Source organism: Anas platyrhynchos, chromosome 3 (genome assembly GCF_047663525.1).
Source record: "Anas platyrhynchos isolate ZD024472 breed Pekin duck chromosome 3, IASCAAS_PekinDuck_T2T, whole genome shotgun sequence".
NCBI lineage: Eukaryota > Metazoa > Chordata > Aves > Anseriformes > Anatidae > Anas > Anas platyrhynchos.
Genome location: NC_092589.1, coordinates 28,084,214 through 28,110,786, shown reverse-complemented (window position 1 = coordinate 28,110,786; position 26,573 = coordinate 28,084,214). Strand labels below are relative to the sequence as shown.

The 26,573-nt window shown below is 33.5% G+C and overlaps 1 protein-coding gene across 13 annotated transcripts in view; it reads right to left on the bottom strand.

Moving 5' to 3' along the window:
• RYR2 (ryanodine receptor 2) overlaps nt 1–26,573 on the bottom strand; it is a 406,035-nt gene that overhangs the window by 36,612 nt on the left and 342,850 nt on the right. For 8 of the 13 annotated variants that reach the window (XR_011808125.1, XM_027453781.3, XM_072035589.1 and 5 more), the window contains 9 exons: nt 25,246–25,342; nt 21,552–21,655; nt 20,872–20,923; nt 20,671–20,724; nt 18,954–18,977; nt 9,252–9,351; nt 8,476–8,555; nt 6,384–6,460; nt 5,038–5,111 (listed from right to left, as the gene is read on the bottom strand). Coding sequence is in view for 12 of the 13 variants with exons in the window: in XM_027453781.3 (XP_027309582.2) it covers nt 5,038–5,111; nt 6,384–6,460; nt 8,476–8,555; nt 9,252–9,351; nt 18,954–18,977; nt 20,671–20,724; nt 20,872–20,923; nt 21,552–21,655; nt 25,246–25,342 (662 nt within the window). In the remaining variant the exon portion in view is untranslated. The remainder of the gene's footprint in view (nt 1–5,037; nt 5,112–6,383; nt 6,461–8,475; nt 8,556–9,251; nt 9,352–18,953; nt 18,978–20,670; nt 20,725–20,871; nt 20,924–21,551; nt 21,656–25,245; nt 25,343–26,573) is intronic. The other 5 variants (XM_027453786.3, XM_038176648.2, XM_072035591.1 and 2 more) reach the window with 1 other exon arrangement.

Sequence of the window (26,573 nt, the reverse complement as noted above, 5' to 3'; positions counted from 1 at the left end):
AGGTTTAAATTCCTAAGCTCCATTTGATTACATAAAATAACAACCCTGTTGAGGGAAGATGTATATCTTGCCGGTGTTAATTATGACTTCACTAAAGAAAATGGAATCTTTGCCATCAGTTAGTACTATGGTAGTGAACTACCAATTACTGTTTAAATGTCTTTTCCCTGTCTGAAACCTGGACTCTGAGGGAAGAAATCAATGAGACGAGTTCCATAAGTGACAAAGCACCACATGACAAAGACTGTCAGCTAAGGGGCAAAAAAAGATCTCTCTTTAAATTTCTATTTCCATGTTATTATTTCAAATATGTTTCTCAAATCCAGTATCAGTTAAATGCAGTTGAGTTTTTTTCTTCTGTGATTCTGGTTAAAGTTGGGAGTCTAAAAATAGTTTAAAATTTCAAAATTTTATAGTCCAATACACTAACATTAAGGCTGTTGAAGACATAGTTTTCCAAGAGCAGTATGAACAGTAATGTCAATACAAATCCAATCAATGTGAAAGACCAGGACATTAAGTTTGCAGAGAAATGTTCTCTTTAAACAAACAAATGAACAAACAAACAAACAAACAAACAAAAAACAGTAAAGTAACAGCATTTCCAGAAAATGGAACTGGAAGTCAGAATGAGTGAGAACTTTGATGCAAAATCTTCCTAATTTTATCAGCTGGCTTGTTCACTTGGAAACTTGGTCACCTTTCCACATAATACAAGCCAGAAATTGGGGATGAGTATGTCTTTTATAAAGAGTTACCTAGTTTAGTTATTTTACAAGTTCTTCAAATTAAAAACTTGGAGAAATACTTTTCATTACAATACTTAAAAGATTTGAAGGGTATTACTGTTTTGGGGAAGGATGTTTTTCTTGAATTATAGCTGAGCTTCAGGGATCTATCCTCATTCTTCTTTTCCTATCTGCAAAATTATCCTGATGTATTTAACCATATTTCACTGAAAACAGCATTTACTGCAAGCTTTTTCATAATGATGTAGAAGGAAGAGAGTTTCAAACTATAAGTAATATAGTAAGTATAATATAATTATATTAGCAAGTAGGTTCATCGTGATTGTGAAATAAATATGGAAGAAAAATTTGGAAGAAAAATAATTCCATCTCAAAATGCACCGTGTTCTTTATGAAGTCTTTTGTGAAGTCTTAAAAAAAAATTCAAAATATCAGTCTGCCTAGCACTGATATAAACTCTGCCTAGCAAAGATAAGATTATCTAAGCAGAAACTTTTCACATGACATGATAAAGTGAATCTTTTAAAAGAGAAAAACACTGCACTTTCAAGATTATTTTGACCCACAGTGAAATAGCAGAATATGGGTGTTAAATGAAAAACCATCACAAGATAATAAGCATCTCTATGTGTCTTTTGTTTTGAACCCTCTATTTTATTCGGTTTTTTGTTTTTGTTTTTTTTTAAAGGAAACAGAACAATCAAAACAGAATACGTACAGAAGAAACAACATTGAATACATCACAAAAACAAGAAAGAAACACGTTTGCAAAAGAACCATCAATGTTTTTACCAGTGGGGGTTCCAGGGTTTGGAAAGGGAAGGTAGTACCAGTCAGAGGAAAATCAGGAAAAGGCGATTAAAATGTGGACAGCACAAAGAAACAGTTGGAATAGAACAATAAATCTCAAATCCATCTTGATTCAGTGCAGGGCCTTCTGCCTATTGCCAAGGTTGACGTGGGACCAGAAACAACCTTTATTGTACAGCACTGCCCTTGATGAAAAGTTGACTTTACTCTCACAAGTGTCAACAGCAGCTTTTCTTCATTTTTGGCAAGAACAGTTTCAGACTTCCAGGTAGTAAACTCAGTTACAGTTATTTATTAACATGCTTCTGCATCAAATTCAGATGACATGAGAAACAGGCCACAGTGCACATTTTATTTGCATCGTGCCATTTGCTCAGGAATCAATAAAATGATCCTCATAAAGGAGTAATTAATTACTCTTAGAATAAGTATCTCCCCTAAAAAAAATTAATGGGAAAAAAAAAACAACAGTTCCATATCTATCATTGCTGCTTTCTTGGAAGTATTTTACATATTCATAGGTTATTCATAGGATTGCAAACAGACATACAATATCATGTATCCCATAAAGTTTAGGATACCTGAAAACTATTCACTACAGAGTTTCCCAAAAGACACACTGGCTGGGCTTTCATAATGCTATCAGGACTTAATACCAGTGGCTATCCAACTCTTCTGTAAACTACTTTTCAATTAATTGAAAAAGGTGTGCTTCATAATATAAAATTTATTATTATTATTATTGAAGGTAGTATAATATCAAGAATAAAGTAACACTAACAAGAAAAAATACAACCTTTTTTTGGTTTGGCTTTGTTTTGTTGTTTTCTTGAATTTCCAATAACTGGATATTAATCTATAAAAAGGTTCTGTTAGTAAATATTATCCCTTTGCATCAAGAAATATTTGACACAGTATAATTACTGTATCTTGATATTGCTGCTGCTTGTCTGTAACAAAGAGAACTAAAACACACGATCTAATGGTAGAATTCTGTTATCTAATAAATGAAAATTCCACTGAGAAAACAAACAAAAATCCAGATCCCCCACCAATCCACCTCAACACTTGGCTAATGAAAAGCCATCTGCTGTGTTTAAGTGTTTCTGCAGAATGGTATACACATTTTGTATTTTAAATTTTCAGTTCTCACAGTGATAACAACATCTCATGGCAATTGCTCCACCAAAACTTTCCTTCCTGGATTTTAGAGTGCTGTAGAGGTATAGGAACCTTAGTACCTTAAGTAGCTTTCAGAGCAAGGAAGAGCCACCTGTAAACATTGATTCTTATAAATCAGAGAAGCACCGCACTTTCTGGTATAAACTCCCAGATACATTAGATAAACCTAGCCAGTGGAAAGTTCTCTCCTCACTAACCACCCTCAAATCCTCACTGGATCCGCCACTGATTTCCTGTGTTTGCACAAAACAATGCAGCAATAAAGCCACATTCAATGCACAACATAAATACTACAGGAGGAGTACAGCACAAAACTATGTATGTATAGGTAATTTTTTTTTTTTTTAAACATTCATCCATTGCAAATACTGGGCTTACTAAAATAAAAAGAAATTAAAAAAAAAAAAAGGAAACAAAAGAAAAAAGGAAAAAAAGTTTAAAAAAGCTTGCTGCTCTTACATCTAGTGTGCCAGTTACTGTGCAAATCCTGAGAAAAGGAGGAAGAACAAAGTGGGGAGAGTTGACATGAAAACCAAAAAGTTTGGAATACACAATTACAATAATAATAGTAAAGAAGCAGTAGTTTATCAGTAATCTAATGGTGTTCAGGAGCTGTACAGTGCTGACACAAAGCTAACAGCAGAAAAAATAAAGAAAAGGCAGTTGTTTTTAATAATTACCACGCTCATGAGTGATGACTGAGGAAGGGAGGACATTTAGTTCAAAGAAAAGGAAACAGGAAAAAAAAAAAAGGAAAAAAAGTTGAGAATTTTTTTTAGCAAACATAAAATATACTTAGTATTGGTTTTGGCAAAGTTAGTTCTATACTAAAAGAGAAAGATCAAATAAACAGCAAACCAAAAAAATCCCTCAAATGAGGAAGCATAAAAATACTCTAACATAAGTAGAGTATGCAGTGTTCAAAGAATTATTTATATCTGCATTCAAGATCTGGCTTTTCTAGAAATACAGGTGGCTGATTAAAAGAAAAATGAATCTGTGTCTTGACAGTCCATCCTAAAATTCAGCATTATAAATAGATTTAAATATTTAGTAATAGAAGTATTGTCCAAAAGAGCAAAACATTGTGCAGGATAATTTTCAGTAAAACATCAAAGTAACAGCAAAAATCTTATATGCCAGATAATTTTATCAGTGTTCAATCCACAATCATGTGACCAAAATTTATCCACATGGGTTCACTTTATTTTGTTTACGCACATAAATCTAGCAGGATTTGATTTATAATTTAAACTGTGGGAGCACTTTTAGAGAAACAGCATATATTATCAGCCCTGAAGTAATCCAGTCAAATGTAATAGTTCATGGTTTTGATTTGAGACAAGCAGTTGAATAATCAAGAAATATGCCACATAAAAGAGCTACAGGCACAACAGCCGATGGGATACACAATGTTGCAGGTATGAATTATGAGTGCCAAAATGCAATGATGATTACGCAGTCAAGCTTTTTTACCTTGATTTTAAGATAAAAACATGTTAAAAGATTAGGTCACTGTAGGATTTAAACATAAAAATATACCATAAAAAATATTGAAGGTAAGTGGAGAAAATGTGCTTTGGTAGCTCAGTCAATCACATAAGAATGAACCTAACAGTTCCAGACAATCACAGGAAGGGAGTCGCAGAACTTACTGTCAGACAGAAGAAAGAAACTGACAGTGAACTGACAACACAGAAGGTAGAAAGCTATATTGGCTCAAAGTCAAAAATGAAGTCTTTTGTGTTTTTTTTTTGTTTGTTTTTTTGTGTTTTTTTTTTTGTTGTTTTTTGTTTTTTTTTTTAATAATATTTCCCCACAGACAAACAGAAAAAGAGTGTTTCTAAGCAGCAGCTTTTCCAGCAGACTTTTTTTTCCAAACAACAGATACAGCTCTCTTGACCTCTAATATTTAACTTACTGCTTAACTAAATTTCTGGTTTTCATTCTAGCCAAGACAGTTTAAGAAATCAGGTGGGAGCTTTTAATTTCATTTTATGCTGAATCTAGCTGGGGACTTCTGAAATGTTTTACATGCATAAACACTGGTGTTTGTAACTAGAATCTGTTTTCAATTTTACATGTAATATGGTCTTCACTTCTCCGGAATGTTGGGTAAGATTCCTTTGAGACATTTCTGAAACTCAACACATGCTAGCGATTTACTACTGACAAGCATGGGCTTTGGTCAGCCAATTAGCTTCAGCCTCTCTATATATATTTAAAGGTTTCTTTCAGATTTGCTTCTACAAAATGCAGAAAAGTTCACAGATTATTTCTGTTAAATTGATATTACCTGATCCCTCTTCGGTCACCATGCCAAGGCCTTCTGCTTTGTTCTGACGTTCGAATGCATTTAGGTCAAGAACACTGCAATGAGAAAAAATTGTATTTGTGCAGTGATTAATAAAAAATGTGTAATATTTCAATTTGTGAAAGACAGAGAAAAATTTGTGATTTAATTTAAGTATATAATCATACTAGTGTCAAGAAGATACATTTTAGTGGCTTAGTATACCTGCCTGCTACAAGATTACAAAATTCAATGCTACAGACTTAACCTGCTTTTTTGCCCTGCAAACAACAATAGAATTTAGCTCTTTATGATTGATCAAAAAAGTGAACGTGTGTTTATGATATAAATACTAATTTTCTAGGTTGTAAAGAGGCCACATGATTGACTGCTTTCATATTATAGTCAATTTTATCCCAAGCAGCAAGGTCCCTAAGGAACCTATGTCACTATCAGTTCCATTCAGTTTTCTTCCCTCCATGTTCTGAAAAACTGAAGATGCCATAGGGACATCTATGCTGAATTATCTGGATATAAGAAACATGTACCCTTACAGATTTCTATCTGTGAATCTGCATAGTTCTGCCTTTCATTGGTTAGGATGTCAACTTGCCATGGATAACTTTTGTTCACAAGCAAGAAAGTTTACAAAAGTCATATGAATGTTGATTAACTCCAACCTAACTGAATTTAAAGTGAAACTTCGCTGAAGTCAGTGTTATGAAGAAAGGATATAGCATAGTACCATTGACATAACAGAAGGCTGAGCCTTTAGTCTCAGTCTAGTTTTATGGTTAAATAATGTATTAATGAACTTTACTTTTAGTAAAGTTTACTCTTAGTGTATTTAAAGAGTTTACATATGATCAACATAAACTGTCAAGAAGCATGAATGGACAAACAAGTCACAGTACCTCCTCAGTTTATTAAATCATGGTTTTCCATTGTACTCTGCAATACTATTAATACTTCTAACAAATTGTGTTTTCCCAAAATCTTTATGACTACTAAACATTGATCATTAACTTGCTCTCTGCAGTATTACCTCCAGAGTTACAAATTCAGTCCTGAAGAACGCTCCTAACTCTGGAGCTGTTTTCTGGCATATCTCAGAGTAGACACAAATGCCATAAACATTTCCAATAACCAAGGTAGATTGGTTATATGAAGATTTGCATACCATAAGCATCACTTTATCCTTTATCCAACCCAAACTCTAGCAAATTGCAGTGCCCTGGTGCTGTTTGCAAAAGATACATAGCAATTTTCCAAAGTTTTTTCCGAAAGTATACATCCTGCAGAAGAAAACCTAAATACAAAATAAAGAATTTTGACAGATATTTTCTTACCTACAGGACTGCATAAGACCAGCAAGACTCTGAAAGAAACCCACATCTTTCTTATCCTTGAGGTAGTCAAGCATTTTCTGCAGTAAACACAGATTATATACTCAGAGAATTAATCTTTATAGCATTTGTTACTCTAATTTACTTAATGTTAAATAGATTCTAGATTACTAGTGAAGTCGGTGTTTTGAAATATCTCTAATATTTACAGGTTTCTAAAGTGTTGCTAAGAAAATTCCAGATATAAAAAAATGAAAAGAATATTTAAAGCTTATGCCTTGACAGAACATCAAGTTCATGTCCTTGACGGAAAAGGACATCTATTTTGGATACTCCTTCCTAAAACATAGGAAAGATAATAACTAAAGTCAACACAGTCAGCAGAATTTAGTGCTTCATATAAATATGATCTTGCCAATATTTGGCCACAAATTTCTATTGACTACTCTTTCAGCACCAGACTGGACGTGATATGGCTTCAGCTTGTCATGGGTTATTTTAGCTACAATAGCATGTTAGTAGTCAGGGGAGTATTTTTTAAATTTGTTTTAGCTGTAGTGCAGTGTACATTACCTATCTGATAACAGATTACAATAACAAGAAGTTATTCAGTGGAATGAACTTAATGAAGATACATGATGATACTTTTTCATAGGTCCCACATATGAAAAAAAAAACCACAGTGGTCAAAGATCAATCTGTGATCAATCTGAGGTGGAATGCTACAATAATTCACTTTGAGAATGATGTAGAATTAATTTTGCAAAAAAACAAAGAGAATGGGAAAAACAGGTAATAGATAATCTCCAAAAAGAAAAGAAGTACAAAAGCAGACAATGTATCATCATAACCCTTAAAATGATAGAAGAGGAACCCCCAGCACGATCAATGGCATACTGATTGCAGCATAGAACTCCAAATGATGATGAATTTTCAAAACCACTTCCACACATCTTCCTCTCCCCACACTACTCATCCCAAGGAAGACTGAGTTCATCTTAGACCCCAAAGAAAAATTGGAAAGGTGAGCAAAACATCAGAGAAAAGGTACAGAAATGAGGCAACTGTAAAACAGGAATTCTAACTAAATTATTGATGCTTTTATGTTACAAAGATTTAACTTAGACTACTGGTATTAGTATTATTGCAACCTGGCTAGTAATTGATTCCTGTATTCTTCTCTGAGTTGTCTGACAAATCATTTTAAAAAAAATTAAATTGTTGCATTACAAATTCAGATTAAATAACTATATACAAATATCATATTTTTCATAAGTCATTTAAATATCATGACACCACAAAGAACTGTTCAAGTAGATACTTTTCTGAACATATGTGGTCTTTCAGGTCACTTCCTGGAAACAGCCTCTGAAAAGAACATTATTTTCAGCTGCACTCAAATGCTTCATGGTTGCTTAACAGAGGACCTCATCTATTCCCAGTTGTCTGTATTCCTTCAAACCACCCTACAGCAATGTAGTAATGGCAGCTCTGAAACTTTCATTTCAGGAATCTTCAACTAGTACAAAATGCTGAATGTAGTCTGTACGAGGCACTTCTCTTCATCAGTACAGAATGTTGTCAGAATACCAGAATTGTACTCTGTTTACCACATTTAATTACTTTAAATTTGCAAATCACGTTTAAGTTTTTATCACCGTATATATATAAAAGCATTTAAGCTTTTATCACCAAAACTGCCTATGGCATAAGCCAAGGATTTATGTTGTGTAAAAATGTCTTGATGAAAACTGGGGCCATCAATTTTGCTCTACCGGCTACAGGACAATGCCAATCTCCCCAGAAATTATTTTCTCTCATAGAACAGGAGTTAACAATTTGACATACAGTTTCACCCTTCCAGCTGAGGTGCAAAACATTTCTTTTAGCCTTGTGTTCTGTAGATTAAATATGTGTACAGATAAAAAGTATATCCCTAGCAAACAAAGTATTTTGTGTACTGTTTTCTTCTGATGATAAGATTATGAGTATAAATAGAACTTGAGATTTATTACATAATTCATTACAGTAATAAGGACCATGGTATAAAGTTGTATAGTAACTAGAATGGGTAAAAAATAGATGAGTACTTTACCTGTTGAACAGTAGAATTTCCTCCATTTAAGATGGCAATCCCTAGCTTTAGGGTAGCTGCAACCATTGGCCCCATCTCACCTTAAAATAATTAAAAATACTTTTAGATCATACTTTAATATAAGAATGTTCTATTAACTTATCCATGCAATCACTTAAATGGAAATTTATCAGGAGAGACCTTCCTGTTTCTCATGTAAAACATACTATTTTTCTTTCATGATATCTAGCTTGAGTTAATATCTTTATGAGTGCCTGCGACGTAGTGTAATGTATACACTGCACACAAAATGTAAGACAAGAAGGAATAAGTGATCATAATACAAATGCTGTTTCATTCATAAGATCATCTAACTCTGGATTTAAGGCTGAGTGCACAATTTTAAGTTAGCCTTCACATATAACAATGTATTTCCTCTGCATGCCAGTCTAGACAATTATCTCCTATTTCACATGAAAATAACAATCTAAAGCATTTAGCTACATTATCTGAAGTTGGCTAACAGGAAACTTTTAAATTGCTACTGTAGAAATAAAGCATAGAAGAGACAATGGAAGCAGCAAATTTTAGAGGAAGATGTCATCTAAGGGACAAAGCATCATTTAAATTTTATTATTACTCTGAATGAGCTGCCAATAATTTTTGAAACTTTGCACGCATTTTGAAAGCAAGCATTACTGTCAAACATTTGTAGATTTTGCACAATAAGAATTGCAATAATTTCAAAGATAGTAAGAAATTAGCTTTAGCATGTAATCTACACAACAGGATATTACCTTTACTAGCACTGATTGTCTGAAGAACCATCTCAGCAGCACCTCGGTCATGCAGTCTGGCTTGCTGATACAGAAGTTTTTGCTTTTCCATTTCTTTTTCCTGAACAAAAATTCCAGTCATTTAAGATGGGGACTTCAGTTACTATCAATTCTCCAAAGGTTTTTGGTTTTCTCTTAGTATATGGGCTCTATGGCAACATCGTGGACCAATTTAATACAGACAATGCTACTGAACAGATATTTAACATGTTCATGTAATATTCTTCCCCTTCATATTTTTCTTTTATGTGCTTTTAGTAGTTTATCTGAAAAGAGTTATTTCAATTGTAAATTATTAGGTTAGTTCAAAGTCCATGTTCATTATATATATACTCCATATACCAAACTTGCACTTTTGTGCAACAGTTCACACTCTTAATAATCTTCTATAGCGTGACCATAACTTCATACTGCTCAGTATGTGGCTCTTGAGTTGCAAGTTGTTGCTGAATACCAGACTAACAGAAGCATCTCAATTTTTTTTCAAAACTCTCCACACTACCGAACGAATATTTGATAGAATGCACTGTGCTTTTATATTTTGCATTCTCTAGCGGCAACAAACAATACTGCATGGCACTGCTTGAGCAATGGTGAAGTTTATTTTTTATAATTTAAACTACTACTGAAAAAATAAAGAAGAGCGTTAAGAGCAAACATAAAGGCACAGTTAATTCCAGATATGTTTGAACTTTCACAAAATTAATCCAAGTTTGCTGGAGAATTGAGGGTGACTAAGCAGTATAAGTTGAAAAATGGAAGTTGCATAGAGCCCTATGACAGTGAATCCATCAGATGGCGTGGTAAAAAGCTTACTCAAAAGGAACATGACACAATCAGTATCATGTCCATAAACACAACGCCCAAAACATGTATGACCTAAAAGCAGGAACAGCTGCAGCAGAAGTAGCCAGAATGACAGCTTTGCTGCCATAAACTTTCCATCCAAATTACAGAAAAAGGACATTGGAAGATGGAAGAGGTTTAAAAAATGAAGGCTTGCTAAATAGAGGGTATGAATAATAAAGAGAAAATAAAGAGGGGAAAAAGAGAAAAAGAGAAATGTGTGTTCAAATGAATGAAAAAGGAACCTTTAACTGAAAAGCAAACCAACACAGACATTTATGCTGTTACCAGAGAGTTCTCGCCGAGGCTGGCAAATTTGTTTCTTAAATCTTTGATAATATCGTGCTGCGGAAACAAAATTCATCAGGGTTTTTTTTTTTCACACTATTAGCTCTCCTGTGGTTAAATTGTATCTTTCTTTTTTCCTTAAATAATGTGACAAATCTAGATGGAGGCATAAAAAAGGAAAAGAAAAAAATATGGCAGCTTTGCTTTATATTTAGCCATGCTAAGGTTTGAAAGTTTTGCCTTCATGTTTAAACCTCTTCCTGGGAGTTCAACAAAAACAAAACAGACATACACACGTATGTGCGTGCGCGCACACACACACACACACACCACCAGAAAGTTGTGACATCACAGGTTTCATATACCTACAATAAAATATGTTCATTTGCTTCAGATGCCACTGAAAGTTGATCAATGTTTATCATTTAAAACTGTTTCCTACCAGTAGTTACTTTTCTGTTTTAGACCCAATGATCTTTCAAGGTGTCTTTCATTGTAAGATCTATTATTCACAAACCTACCAAGACCTATACTAATTTAATTATACAACATTTTTTGATAAGTTCTTAAGAATGCTTATAGCAAGGATGTAGCTGCATAATCTACAGACTAACAAAGTTGGTATGCACAATTCTGGTAATGGTACTACAGAAGAACAGAAGAAACAGGTGTTGCCAATGGCTTAAAGTCAGAAGAGTGACATTTTCCATGAGAAATCTAGCTGTCTATGTAACTAGTAGCAACATAGACCAAAACAAAACAAAAACCCACATACATTTCTTCTGAAAGCAATCATTCCTTTGGTGATAACTCCCAAAGAGCATGTTGCTTAATTCAGCTTGACAATGCTTCCTCTCTGTCGCCTTCTCTATGCAACACATATACATGTTAGGCTGGCTTGGAAAGCAGAACAGTATGAATCCTGCTACATGGCAGTACCGATGCTTAGTGGATCACCCATAACAGAGAAAGTATGCTAAATTAATAGAGCTGCTAGCTGGTCAAGGTATCCCTGTTTCTGTTAAGGTGTGCTTACTGCTAATGGTTACCTGTGATAACAGGTTGGTTTTCTGCACTTTATTGTACTCGCCAGTTAATTTCAAGAAAGTTAATTTCAAGAAGCTATGTCAAAATAATTAGTCAGTGGCTTGACTTCACAAAACTATCACAACAGGAAGTAAAAAATGTTTCATATGAACTGAAACATTTTAAGTAATTCAACATAAATAAATAAATAAATAAAACAAATAATAAAACCAAATCTATTGTTTCTTCAGTGCTTTTCATTTATATGGGGAAAAGCTGACCATTTAGAAATATATTTACAAATATTCCCATATTACAGATTTTCTCCAGCAAGCTGCTATGATGAAATCTTTTTATCATGCTCTGAAAGCAGAAACTCAAGTATTTTCTATATATATACATCTATATATGCTTATATATATATATATATATATATATATATATATATATATATATATAATACCAAACAGCCATAGGCTAAAAACAGAAGTTTGGTAAAAGCAAAGGATTTTTTTTTTAAGTACAGATGATTAAATATATGAATAAGGTAATAGGAAAATGTAGAATTTACTAAATTATTAGCAAACAGAACAATTATAGTTAATCTTAAAAGTGAATTTTATAATGAAAGTGTTCTTTGCTATTCTAAAGCTATTTCTCTGGTACCTGCTCTGCTTTCTTCTTCTATGTACTTTTCCATAGTCAAGGAATACTGATGTGCCTCAATAGCAGACATATATAAACTTTCTATCATTTGATACTACTACCAGAATATAATTAAATAGAAATGTGCTGTCTAAACATCATCAAAAAAATGATAAAAAGGTTCATGAATTAACTACCACATTCTTAAAAACATGCAGTGAGTGACAGTCTGTAAGCAGTTTCTGCATTTCCTCAAAACTACATCTATTTTGAATGCGATAATATTTCACAAGACTTCAGAACACTGGTAGACTTCCTGTAGTAGGGTATTTATTAAACATTACTAAGTAAACATATGCTTCTATCTTCTTTATCTTAACTCAATTACTTAATAAATTCAAAAATACTCATTCCATTCATCTTCATCACTGTTGGTGCTAAGCAAATAATGCTAAAAATAAAATGTAGGCAGGTAAAACGTATGCCAAAAGAGCTGTTTTAATTTGATAACAAACATCTTTCTTGGGTATTAGCGTGTGTTTTTGTAATGAGGTGAGATGAGAGGAAAGGAAATAATATTCACCTAACTGGTACTCGGGAAAAAAAAGATAACTGAAGAGGAAAAAGGCATCTTATTCAAATCTTTAACAAATTGCAGACAAGATAGCAAAAAAGCTATCATAGGCTTCACAGTATAACAGCTGAAAAGACGAAAAGACATAAGAATGATACCAATTATTCATAAACATTATTTCTTGTATTCACACTAATATCCAGAGAAAGACGTATTAGTGTTCTGTTGAGTCTCCCAGTAACAATTGCTTGGGAGAGGAAAAGATTGCTATATCATTAGCTTGTATGACATAACTATCTTACTCCATATCTATAGTCAGCACAAGAATCCATATGGTCACAAGGATTGTTTTTATCAACATAATAGTTCACATTTCCCAACTTGTGAACAATATATATTCAAAACTTTAGTGTTACATTAGATATGTATTTTGTTTATTGGATACATGGTTTTAAAAAAAAAATAAAAAGGAGAGAGAGAGAGAGAGAAAGGGAAAACAACCAGACAACCTGAAAATATACTGTACTAAATAAAACACTACTCTGTGTTAAAATAGCATTAAATCTGAGCTACAAATTCACAGTAATAAAGATATCCTGAAAACACATTTCATTTTGGTTAAAATATCTCCATTTCAGCTTGCAGCAATATCTTTACTGATGTCACTATGTTTACACTGTAATTCAATTATATCTTTTTCTCAAGTAACATTTGATTCATACTTTACTGACACCATATTCTTGCCATACTGATATGGAGATCACTCAACCTACTCACTCCTATTCAAGTAGATAGGAATTGACAATGTTATGAATCTATAAAAGGAAAAATATTGTATTTGGGGATTTTCAAATCTATGCGTTCTCAGTTTTCATTTTTTACTATGTTAACATAAAGCATAACTAAGAAACTACACATTTTAAACTGTGTCACCCTTTCTTTGTTTAAAGTTGCACAACAAAGTTGACATATTTGGAATAGGTGAAATAGATGTTTAACTATCGCTATGATTATTTTTAATAAAAATTAATGGAATATTTAGGAGATTCTTCTATGACTTCAATTGAATTCATTAGCTGGAGCAGAATATCTTACATAGAACAATGATTTGGCAAGATCATTATTTAATTACTGCATCAAAAATAATCAAAGAATCTGAAGAACCTCAATGTTATAAATGATCACTTAATCACTCTAATGTATTTGTTCTTCAAAGCACATCACTCTTTCACCCCAAGACTGCAAAAGGCCTTCATGGATGTCAACCAGCGCTACAGCACTGAAGTAACAAGTGTCAGAAGGAGCAGAAAGGCAGGGCAGATAAATGCCAGGGAGTGCTCTTAAAACACACCATGCTAATGCTGGTAATAAGCAGCTGAAACTATGTAGTGGGTAGAGATGCTGATAAACACAGAAGATGGAAAGCAGCCATAGGACAAGATGAAAGATCTTAACAAATAGCCTTAACTAATCATTTATTTGTATGCTCCCAAACTGAAACCCTGAGAAAATCATGGGTGTATTATCCACTTTGCAGAAAAGAGATTCCCTTGAAGACTTTTGCAATATACTCCCTGTAATAAATTGGAGGTGATGTTATTCATATACCCCAAAACAGCCAATAGGCCAGAAACTGAGAAACAGCCGACCTTATAACAAAGAATATATTAACTGCTCTGACCCAAATTCAGCGATCCTGTAAGTGAGATGGTGGAGAATCCAAACACTACAATCAAGTAGGAGCAAATGACAGGGGAAGGTTTTACTGTCTAGTGGTGGACACCACAAATTCTCTAACTGGATGAAAGAAATTCTTTTCTGAGTATAATCTCTGAGGAAAACAAACAAAACAAAACAAAAAAAAACGTGATTGATGGGAATGGTAGGTGTTGAGGAGGGAACACAGCAAGAAAACAAGAGAAAGAAGGTCCTGAAATAACAAATAGCACAATATCAACATAATGACCTAAGAAAGAGCACAAGAACTCTATCCTTTTACAGCAACATGTAAAATTTGATCATATCTTACTTAACCACGTGTTTGTGCTTTTGCAGCAGATGTACAAATAACTTATCCTGCAGTTGTGGACAGTATAACCGCAATTTAGAGAACTAGTGACATTGTGTGTAAATCCATTTGTGTTTTGAAGTATAAGGCAGGAAAGCAATTCCCTTGTCTGTCTGGCTGAAGTGAAACCATCTGAAGAGCATTCCTTCATTAATCCGCAGTGCAGCTGGGCAACAGGCCTCAGCCAGGGAGGAAAACTTTTTGTTCAGGACATGCCTTAAAAAGCCTCTGGTCCCCCAGCTGAAGGAAAGAGCTTTAAAATACTCTGAATTAAAATTAAAATTTTAGCTTAAAAATACTCTGAATTTCAAGGTTTTATTGGAACTTTCTAAGGACACCACTCAGTAAGGCAATACATAAACAGCTCAGAGAGCATAGAGGTGTCCAAATGCTACCACAAGGTTAACAGAAAAGAAGGCATTAGACACATGCTGACATCTTCATCAGTGGAAAGGCTATGGACAGATCTTCTAAATCGCCCTGCAGGGTCTCTACTTACATTTTACAAAACTTCATTCTTGCTGTCTAGCTGTCATGTCCAAAGAAAAATTCTAAATGGATTTCTATTTAACTACTGTGTAATTGTCTATTGGACAACAGTGTTCGAAGCATTTTCAAGATATCAATTTCACCCATAATTTTGATATTAATACACACCATTTGGATGTGCTAAACTCAATTGCTATTAAATGCTACTAAATATTTTAAACAGTAGCAACTACCTGTGCTATCAAATATTACTGGACAAAATTTCATACTTCTGATTTTATCTGTTTCACCTATGTGGTACCACAGAGTCTCATAATTCTGGACACTGGCTTCAAGAGACCTGCACTAACTAGTATCCAAAATTTAAGTGAAATTACAGGCAATCACAGAATGAGTATTTTCATTTTGTACCTTTCCTATGTACCTTACCTATACAGAAAGTCTCTAACAAGAAGTCAAACTAAAGATTTATTTGAGGTGTTCCAACCACCAGTTACAAAAGAAAAATAGCTTTGTTAGACATCAGCAAGTTTCAGCATAATGGCTCCTTTACCTATTAAGAAAATCAGTAAAGAAACAATTCTCCACCAGAGAAGCATGTTCAGTCTTCAAGGAAATGTCTTGCAACATAAAGGTATAAACTTACTCACAGTTCCCTGCCTACGGTCAAAGGGAGATTTAATGTAGCTCTTAATGCAGATCTAAATTTGAACTCATTAGTTAAAAGTTCGCAAATGTATTCTCAGAAGAAATGCATACCAAAAAAAAAATCAGAAATAGATTATGAATGTACAGTTTGTAAGTAAACACTACTCTTTCATTATTAGAATAGTTTTTGTGGATGATCTTTACTGAAGTCAGTTTCCGAAATCAGGGTGCAATTCTTAAGTACTTAAAACCAACATTTTATTTCACTTCACATTTTATTTCTATCCCTTTTGGCAGAGATGGGCATCTTTTTGCAGCTCCTCACAGGCTGGGTTTTGACAAACTTTGCTCATAAAGATATTGGAAGTATTAAAGTAATAAATGAAAAGTTGTATTCATTTCATTAGGCCCTACAGGTAGGAAAAACTAAAGAGAAACATTTTTATACACTGGATTGGAATGTTTAATTTCTAAGAACTGATCATGGTGTCTGACCTTATTTCATATCACTCTTGAAAAGAAATAATCACTATAAATACACAGTGTAAATACACTCCATTTATGCAGGCTTTGTGACAGTTAAAGGCAATAATGACCACCTCTGATAGGCTAGATCTTCAATTAAGAGCTTTCATTATTTGTAAGTATTGAAACTTGCAAGTATTTCTGGGCCTGAGATTAGTGACAGCACGTCACTTGTCATGTATCCTTTTTAAAAAAAAAAAAAAAAAAAAAAAAACTAATCAATAAAAAGTTCTAAACAAACTTGTTACCAGTACTAGGGAGGATGATAATTGTCAAAGGAAGCTCTTTATTTTTTTTTTCACAGATTTAACTACTCAACTTTTAATAGATGAGCTAGGTTGGTTTTTGTGGTGTGGTTTTTTTTTGTTTTTTTTTTTTTTTTTTGAGTCACATGTTTATAACATATTAGTATGCAGCAAACCAGTAGAATTGGTGACTCAAATGCAGAAACCAATTTACATTCAGCTAGTGAAACACTTTGATTGGAAAGAATTTCCTATCAGATATAATCAAGAGGGACACTGACATCCATTCTACAGAGAGTCCATTGAACAACTGTTAAATGGGACAGAAAGTTAACTTAAAGACAAAGAACAAGGAGCAAAGATAACCATAATTCACAGGAAATACTAGCAGTCAAATGCAGACAGACACATGGTAATGTGCAGACAACTTTACTGTGGGTTTATACTGTGACCTCCCTATTGCCCACAGTGAACCTGAAAGAGATTATTCATGCAAAAATGAGATTACACTGCATGAAGACTGAACATGAAAATTTCAGATCAAATGCACTCATCATCGTTATCACATTCTAAGCTTGCCCAAAGGTCTCAATTGTTCTGATTGTGAAAGGATTCAGGACTTCAAACATCACACATTCTTAAAGCCTAGAGGAGCCATAGAGTTTAATTTCCATTCAGAGTGAACAGTCAGTCTTTTTACATGCATACAGAGCATGGAATAAAAGAGAATTGCCTTCATCATTGTACTTTGAGATAAACAGTCAGAACACGCAAAAGCACACACACCCCTGGTGTATGCAGTCTCACATCTTTACAACTGTTCCCTGTCATGCACAAAGGAAGCAATGATTATTTATTGTTGTCTTTTACTCTTTGAAAACACTTCTCAGTCAGCAAAACAGAACAATTTTTATGAAGCATATAGTGGTTAGTACATGGTAACCAGCTAGGCAGAGTGATAGACAAGCAGCATTTTAATAGCTTAAGGGAAGAAACAAAGAAGATAATATAATATTAGATTGATTACATACTTGATTTGGGGGGTTTATAGAATGTATTTTGTGTTTGTGTCAATAATAGCACCTTTTAAGCAATTACTTGCAAATCTGTGCGAGTGCACTCATCTTCTAGGATAATACTTTTATAGTATGAAGGTGGGGTAAGAACTGATCAAACTTTTGAGGTAGTAAGAGTGAAGCTGATCCTGAAGTACATCTTCTCCTGCAGTTGTATGGGAACATCTTTATTTCATAAGTTGGATGCTAGTAAGTGCCAGAAAACCCAAAACTAAAACCATCTCAGTCTTTTCAATAGAGATACCTACAGTTGTTCCCCATAATGGACTGAACTTTGAAACTACTGCCTGGAGTCTGACCATCAGCTAAATCTGTGCATTTCCAATCTCAAGCAAGTCATTTCTACTGAATCTGGCTTCCATTAGCCACCGCACAAATAAATATATTTAAGCACCTCAGAACCAAAAATTAGCTACCCCACACACCATGTATCTCAAAACATCAACCTTGCAGCACTATCAGCAAGCAGGCAGTGTCAACAATGGGAACCAAGACTTCTATGAAATCAGCAGGTAGGTAGGTAGATGCTCAAGCTATGGGCACCTTTCAGAAATGGAAGGTGAGACTTTCACAGTGACACATGAAAGACTCTAAAAAATTAAGTCAACAATAATTAACACTGTGACACTTCGCAGCAATTGTCACTGTTGGTTTTTTTTTTTTTAGAGAAAGCATGGAACAAATAGAAATCACTTCAGGTACTGAGCTATGGAGCTTCGTTCAAGTACTATGACAGTGAAGGCTAATATCTGAGACCACTCCAAAGGATCTGAAATATAGATAAACTACAATATAACTGATGCTACCAATGTGACAACTACTGGAACAGTTCTGCTAGTATATCAGAAATGCATACGTATCTGCTAAGATGCAGAAAAAAAATCCCTTAAAAGACACCTGTATTAGTTAAATCATTCAATTTAAATTATAACCTGAAAGAAGATAACTTATGCACAAAAAGCAAGAATAGTAGAATAATATGAACTAGCCAAATGACACTCAGTTTTCCCCCAAATGGCAATGCATTTATGTATGAAATTCCATATAAATAATTCTTGGAGCCTTTAATAAGAGTCTGTGTACAAGAAGAGTTTGCTAGAGAGATGTTATGCTGGAACTAAAACATTAGAAATGTTTTCAAGACCCTTTAGATGAACTTATCCAAGACGTTGGGCCTAAAAGTCACAAAAATAGACCCAGACAAATACACACACATTTTTTTTTTTGTTTTACCTTGCTGCGTTGGGATCCTGTGACCTTAAGGAAGGGCAAGGACAAGAAGCAAAATAGGAATAAGAAAAAGAAGTCCAATTTTTTTTTCTGCAGGTAAGTGACTGACCAAATACATATACAAAATTGTCTTTTGAAAAGTTAATACATTATTTGAACAGAAGTTTCATAGCTACAGAAAAAAATAATAATGAAATACAAATGAGTAAAATCTCTCAAAAAATATGGTGGAATGCAGAACAAGAAACCCATTATAACTTAGGCAAGGAGCATTAATAAAAACCTTATTGATAACATTTTTCATTCATTTTAATTACTAATTATAAACTTTCATATATGCAAGTGTAAGTCTTTTAATTATCTAACAAGCATCTGTGGGCTAACTGACAAAAGCTTATGGAAATAAATATGTTTTGATTAGATAATGTCATATATATTGTTCTTCCAAAAATAAAACTTTACAAGGAGCACTGTAATTCGGATTCAAACTTAGGTGTTTATCATGAAACAGAATTTTAAATATTAGGTATGTTAGTTGTAATTCAATTGGACTAGAACTTCTGAAGGACTGAAAAGAATTTGGTATTTTTTCTAATTTCTGTATAAGAAATTCCCAAATAAGAAATATATACGTGAACAACTCAGTGCTATCTCACACAGCATTTAGAAAATATACAGAACATCTGATATGTAAAAAACAATGAGAGTAATATTAAGCATACCTCAAAGCACTGGTCTAAAATCATAACAGCACAGATATTTTTATATCAAATAAATCAGTATATTTAGATTTTTTTTTTTAATAATACAAGCATGCATTTCATGTTTCTGTGCTTTAGTAAATATACTAAACATACGTATTAATTGATTTGAAAATATAAGACAGTTTTTAATGTAGTTAATGTAACTACGTATCATCCTTAAAATTTTAACAAGCTAATTCTCTCACTGCCCCTCAGAATGACAAATTTCATGTGACTTTCACATTATTGATGGAAAAAGAGAGAAAGATCCCAGAGCAAATGCATAACAAGGACTTGCATCTCTTACTCTTGCAAAGCAATGCATGCATTTGTGTTTCCTTATGTAGAGACAATCACTAAAAAGTCAGCATTTAAAGAACAATAAATACAGCTTTCCTATTCTCAATGTAATAAAAAGCTTGGCAGTGTTGATAAACAGAAGCTAACATTTTATTAAGAAGTACTATACGTATATATGTTACTATTAAGAAGTACTCACGTATATATCTTCACATATATACATGAACATAAAAATTCTGAATAAATTGCTAGTACTGAATGTGAATGGCTACTGCAAAAAAGCAGTACAATTTCAGTATTTTCACCATGCAAATTAAAGTAAGACTTGATACTTTACAAGATACAGCCTGTTATCAGACTTGCAGAATAAAATGTGACCCAAGACATTTCTCTTCACCAACTAAAAAGTTAAAATCAACCAGATGAACATATAGCATATGTTAAAGTACTCTAAAATTAGTCTTATATTAGGTGACACAACTGTTTTTGTTTTACTGTGAATCTGATGACTCATATTTTGCCAATTCAGCTTCTGACATGCAGTTCACTGGCATAATAAGCTGCAGTAAGCCATGAACCAAGAAACATAAATGTCAGTTAGAAGCTATGAAAAATGTCTAGTATGACAAGAAAAAAAATCCATGAACAAAAAAAAAAAAACAAAAGTACAATCTTACTTCAAAACTTTTCACTTCTTCTTCACCATCATCATCTTCTTCATCATGGCAACTCTGATACCATGCAAAAAAGAAAACATTTACTAATAAGCCCAGAGGAGGCTAAGGCTTAGTTTGTGTTACACAATTTCTCTTGATCTTCATTATTAACATTAATAAAACAGAAAAGATGTAAAAGATCTTTTACATTTAAAAAATTACCTTTGCCATAATGTCAGCATAAGCCATATAGAGAAAATCTTCCTCCAATTTGCTGGGTAATGGAGAGAGGAAAGGGAAGAGACAGAAGATTAGAGCAATACAAGTAGAATTTGAGCTCCAAAATATTTTTAAGCACGTTAAAAGTATTTTAAAGGATTTCTGCACTTATAATTAATTACAAAAATCTTTTTTTGAAAATGAGGACTAGATTAACTAATACAGACTGAAAAGCAAAGCCAACTACAAACACAGTACACAGAATTAAAAAGAAAAAAAATTTAAAAGTTCAATCAAAGATAGCAAAGTTAATTTTTATTTTTTTCCTAGAAATGTATTTAATAATTAGAATATCACTGTGAATAGGGAACACAGAAGACAGAGACATAGTAAGTCCTGAACACAGCCAGGAATATAGCATCCAGGACTGTGACAAAGTGCATAGGCACGTCTTTGTGCCTCTAGAAAACTCATTAAATCTCATTATCAGTCATGTTAAAATCTCTTCACATACTACCACAGGCTAGAGAAGTTCCAGTGTAACTCAAACTCACCATGTTTACATATGCACAGGTTCTGGCCTAGCCTATGGAATCTGACTTAAACAGAGACATGGATATCTTCAAATACAGAAGTAATCTGAAAATCTGCATACACTCTGAAGTCTTTCACACTATCCCTACCATTTTTCAGTTAAGGCTGTTCGACTGAATAGCAGAATAAGTTGATGTAAAGGATCAACTCTTTTAAGGTTTTCATCTTCTTCTGTTGGTTCCTCTCCAGGTTTCTTTAGGGGAAAAAAAATGAAATAAAGATTACTTTTTGTAAAAGTACATTATATTATTTATTATGAAAAATGTTTTATTCTGTGCAATTTATTAAACTTTAAATACTCACATACATAATTCTTGACCTGGACAACCAGGAGGAAACAAATTCCAAGCAAAGTGATCCTGACTGAGTTTAAACTACACCGTGAAGACTTACAAAGATGATACTATATGCAAAGCTTGGGATCTTCTCTTCTCAACCCTCTTTTCTAAATTCTGAAAAGACCTTCAGTCTTCTACCCTCATCATTCAGAATGAGTGGTAATCAGAAGCCATCCTTTCCTTAGGTAGCAAAAACAGTAGCCTGTTTCTCCCTATGTTAACAAGCCTCATCAGCTACAAATTAAAATCCTTTGTTCCAAGTGCTATGCCAGGTATAATGTTCCCCGAGGAACATAGTGTTCCCTGAGGAGCATTATACAAACTCACCAATAGCTTCAGCCAGAATGAGCCATGTCTACCAGTAATGGAGAACTTTAGAATATCAGAATATCAATACCAATAATTTATAAAAATATATCAATCAATAACTTATATATACACATGAGTAGGTTTTCTGTGTTTGTGTTTGGTTTTTTTTTGTTTTGTTTTTTTTCATGTGGCTATTTTGCTTTCAGGTTTAGACAGCTGTGGTTAGTTCACTGCAAAAAGAAAATATACTCAGATAACAAGATGCCAATCACTGAAGCGATGTTTTGAAAATAATCTACACAAAATTTTTCCTCTGACTTCTTGTCTTTTGCCAAAAGACATTTCAGATCATGAGTTTTTCATACTAGCTGTTCAAAAATTTCCTTCATCCAGACATATTTTTCTACAAAGTATCTTGTAACTCACAGAAAACTTGTTGCATAAGTTATGCACACTTTTCCTTCTCATTTTCACCTAGCAGTATACACTGAAATACTGATGAAAAGAATTGTATGCATTGTTAAAACTGCAGAAGTAATAACAACAATACTAATAATAAAATGCCAGATGTTATCTGTTATCAATAAGAAAGTGTTGGCCACATGACAGGTGTAAAGAGAATGGAGTTTTTTACCAAGAAAAAAGTGTTCTGCTAGCACCAAAAATGTTACTGTATGAATGTTCTTTGAGTACTGCATTGCATACATGGCCTGTGAAGTCCATTTTTTCAACTCAGTTGTAGCAAACATGACTGGTTGCAGCTGAGAATTCACTTCTACTTGACTTGTACGCATGTCTGTTTCACAAGCTAGTGTACTTCTACAATTTGAAGTGAAAATAGTTATGCTGGCTATGCAAGGTTCACTTCACATTTTTCAATATATGACAATATTTCCCATATAAATACCAAGATCTGAACAAGGCATATTATAACTGTAATCAGTAATAATTACTGCTGGGGGGGAGGAAGATGGGAAGCCTCCCCTGCTCTTCATTTCAATCTCATTGAAGATTTTGATCTTTTTCTTTTATTAAATGTATAGTAGGGCCACTTTTGTATAAATCCTTATGGATAGACAATTCAAGAAGCAAACCTGCTTTGGCCCAGTCCTATGCTTAAGAAGATGAAAGCACTCATCCTAAATCCCAGCAAATGCCCCACCACAGGCCTGGATCTGGCAAAGTCAGAAAGGAGAGAGTTTTCACTGAATTTCTTCCTTTAAACTATTTTCACTTAGCAGAAAAGAGAGTTCAAAATTCTCAGTTCCGAAAAAGGATGTACTAAGCCATAGGACATTGTAGTTTACTGACTACAGAGAGCTCATGGATATGAAGTCTTGGCTATAGTCTCTGAGCACTGGTTTGTTACAGTATTCTACTCAATACCTGAACAGTTCAGAAATGTCAGGCAATGCTTGAAGCACAATCCAAGGCTTTTCCTTTCAAGTCTTCCAGATGAGATCTATCACCACAGCCTGGGCTATGATTCCATCTTGGTTGGCCAATAAATCTTTAATTCCTTATTACACCTTGGTACATTTTCTCTAAGAGGGTCAGAGAACCTTCACCAGCAACATAATCAACACAACACAACAGTCTGAACCTACTGCACAGAGCTGAAGAGTTCACCCTCCAGAGGAGTGCTATAAAGCAGCAACAATTTAATAGAAATCAATTTAAAAGAGAGTTCTGATCACTCTTCTGAATGAAAGGTTTAATACATCCTCAAGAGAGGGCTGGAGACAAACTTATCTGTATGCTTGTGGAGTTAGTGAATGTGATGTGAATGCCTGTGGTCCTTTATTAAAGGAAGATATAGGAGCCAATCCAGTTTGTTTCTGTCTTCCCTAAAACAATTTTTCACAAGAAGTTATATATAAACTTGGAAATTATGCAGCTTCATTGACAAAATATGGAGACAACCCTTTAAGTCAAAGTGTAATCAAATGGCTGTGCTGGGTTCTTTACACATATATACCTTCACAACACACGCACGCACAAAGAGCTGTGCTGCTCCACATTCCATATACATACACACACACTCTAAACTGCTAAAACGTCAATATTTTGGCAATGAACATGCATACTAAAATATCAGTTTAAAAGGTCGTACAAAAAGCATTTGTGTACAAGTCTCTTGCTTTTTCATAATGCTTAGACCACAATCAGGTTGTCAGAAGAAATGAATTCTGCATGTGTGCAGGCAGACAATGAATTTCCATAGTCTGTTTGTGTTGCAATTATTGCTACTGACACTTCTTTTGTTATTTTGATCCTTATTTTCAAAATAGTTCACAACTTGGGCAGTTGGTTTTACGCACAAACTTTGAACAGTTAAAAGCAAATTAACAATTATTGGTTTTGGTTTTTGTTTATTTGTTTTTCCTAATAACAATTTTCTATTTAGCTTTCTTTCCCTATTGTAGAGAGCTGGCCCTCCTCCCTATAAAAAGTCTGTCTTGGTCCTCCAGGAAAGGAAACATTTCCTACTACAAACATTTTCTGACCTAGTTCTTGCTGAATCCTCATGAAAACCACCTTTCTGAGAGATGATTATAAAGTTTGAGGACATAAGCCTTACCTGAAAATCAGTCCAAGGACTTATCAAGCTTATGACTAAAGTCTAAAATTTGACTGCTGGGAAAAATCCTCACTTCCCTGACCAACAGTACAAGAAGACTCTTCTGCACGGATAGTCCCAATGAATACCCTTTTCATGTCTATTTCTGTGAGAGTGATTAATCTTAGACTAGAACCACTCTAGTTTCCCATTCTAACCTTTTGACTTAAATGGCTTTAATGTGGGTTATAATGTCTTCAAATACATAAAAGTTAACTGCAAAGAAAGAATGGAATAAACCATTTTCCACAGGGCAGCTGCTGAAAGTTATGGCAATGACAGCAAATGGCATGTAATTTAGACAAAAAAGTTTTATAATATGGTTATTGAAGCCCTGAGGCAGATTGCCTAAGGGGATTTCGTAATCTCCACTTTTTTCTGATTTTTAACAACTATCACACCTTTTAGTAGAGATAGCTTAGATGATCTCTTATGTACCCCACAGTCTTATAGTTATGATTATATGTTAATGTTAATCCATAATACATTCCCACAACCCTTTGCACACAGACATACTGCTAAATCTTCTATCAGTTTGTCTTCAAAATAGTGTTCTTCTGTCTCAATCCATGATTTATCATAGCCTTGAAGAAAGAGATTGACAGCTCGATGCCTAAGAAAAAGAAAATTAAAAGAAAAGCTTTACATTTATAAGGAGAAAATCTGGTCAAATAGATTTCATTTAGCTTGGAGAAGTGCCCCTACATTACAGCTACTGTTTAAAAGGGAAGCTGAATTTCTACAGCAAAACGAGTCCAAAACATTTTATTAAAACTTATCTTTAGATTCAAATTCTCAAATTGAAACATTACTTTTTGATACGAGTTTCAGAAATATTAATGTAATGATTTCAGTAACAAATAATAAATAGAACATTAAAGAAATTTAAACACTAGTGAAAGATAAAAGCACTTTACCACATTATTGAATTTTATTTTGAATAATAAATGTTTTCATATCATTTTAATTTCAGTATGATAACAGCAATAGATAGTATTGTGCTCAAATAATTACATTTTTTGAATGTTCAGGATTAGACTCACACATTTCAAATTATAAACCAACTTTTTCCATGAAATTAAATATCTGGTGAGGCTAGGGGAGAGGGAGTAAGCCAATGATGAGGTTTACAGTTTTGTGTGTTTTTTTGTTTAATTGTTTTTGTTGTTGTTGTTTGTTTCATTAAGAATTCAATACAAAATAGACTGTGTGACAAATATGTCTCTATGAAGAATGTTATCATTATTCCTAATTCTTTAAAACAACTCTCAATTGCACATACTGAAAAGGAAGATAACTGGAATAACTGAATTATTAAATAATATAATTGAAATATATGGGATATTAGTTATGTGCAGGTGATCTATTTGTTATAAGTAAGAAGAGCTACAGATGTAAATATATTGGTTCTATTTTCAACTATCAAGACAGCCTCATTTCAGGATGGTATGACATCTCATGCCTTTGTGCTTAGACTCACCCTACTAACTGTTTTAACGGTAATAATATGCATGCTTCTGAGAACAAAAGAGAATTATATTATGTTGAATATATCAGATACATGTTCTTGAAATTATTTTCAGCAACTGCACGAAAAAAACAGATTCCTCTGTGTTTCTTGAATATTCTTTCCTTCCAAAATCTTGCCTGGCTATAGATCTTAGCCTCCTTTGATCAGGAAAGAAGAAAAAGGTGTGAAGCTACAGTATATGCATAATTTCCTAGTAGAAAAAGAACACTCCACTCTTATCAAAAGTGCAGAGTAAATAGACAAATTTTTAGACAAAAAATGTCAGTTTATTTCCTCTCTATAGAAAATGTAGCATCAAATATTAAAGATAACT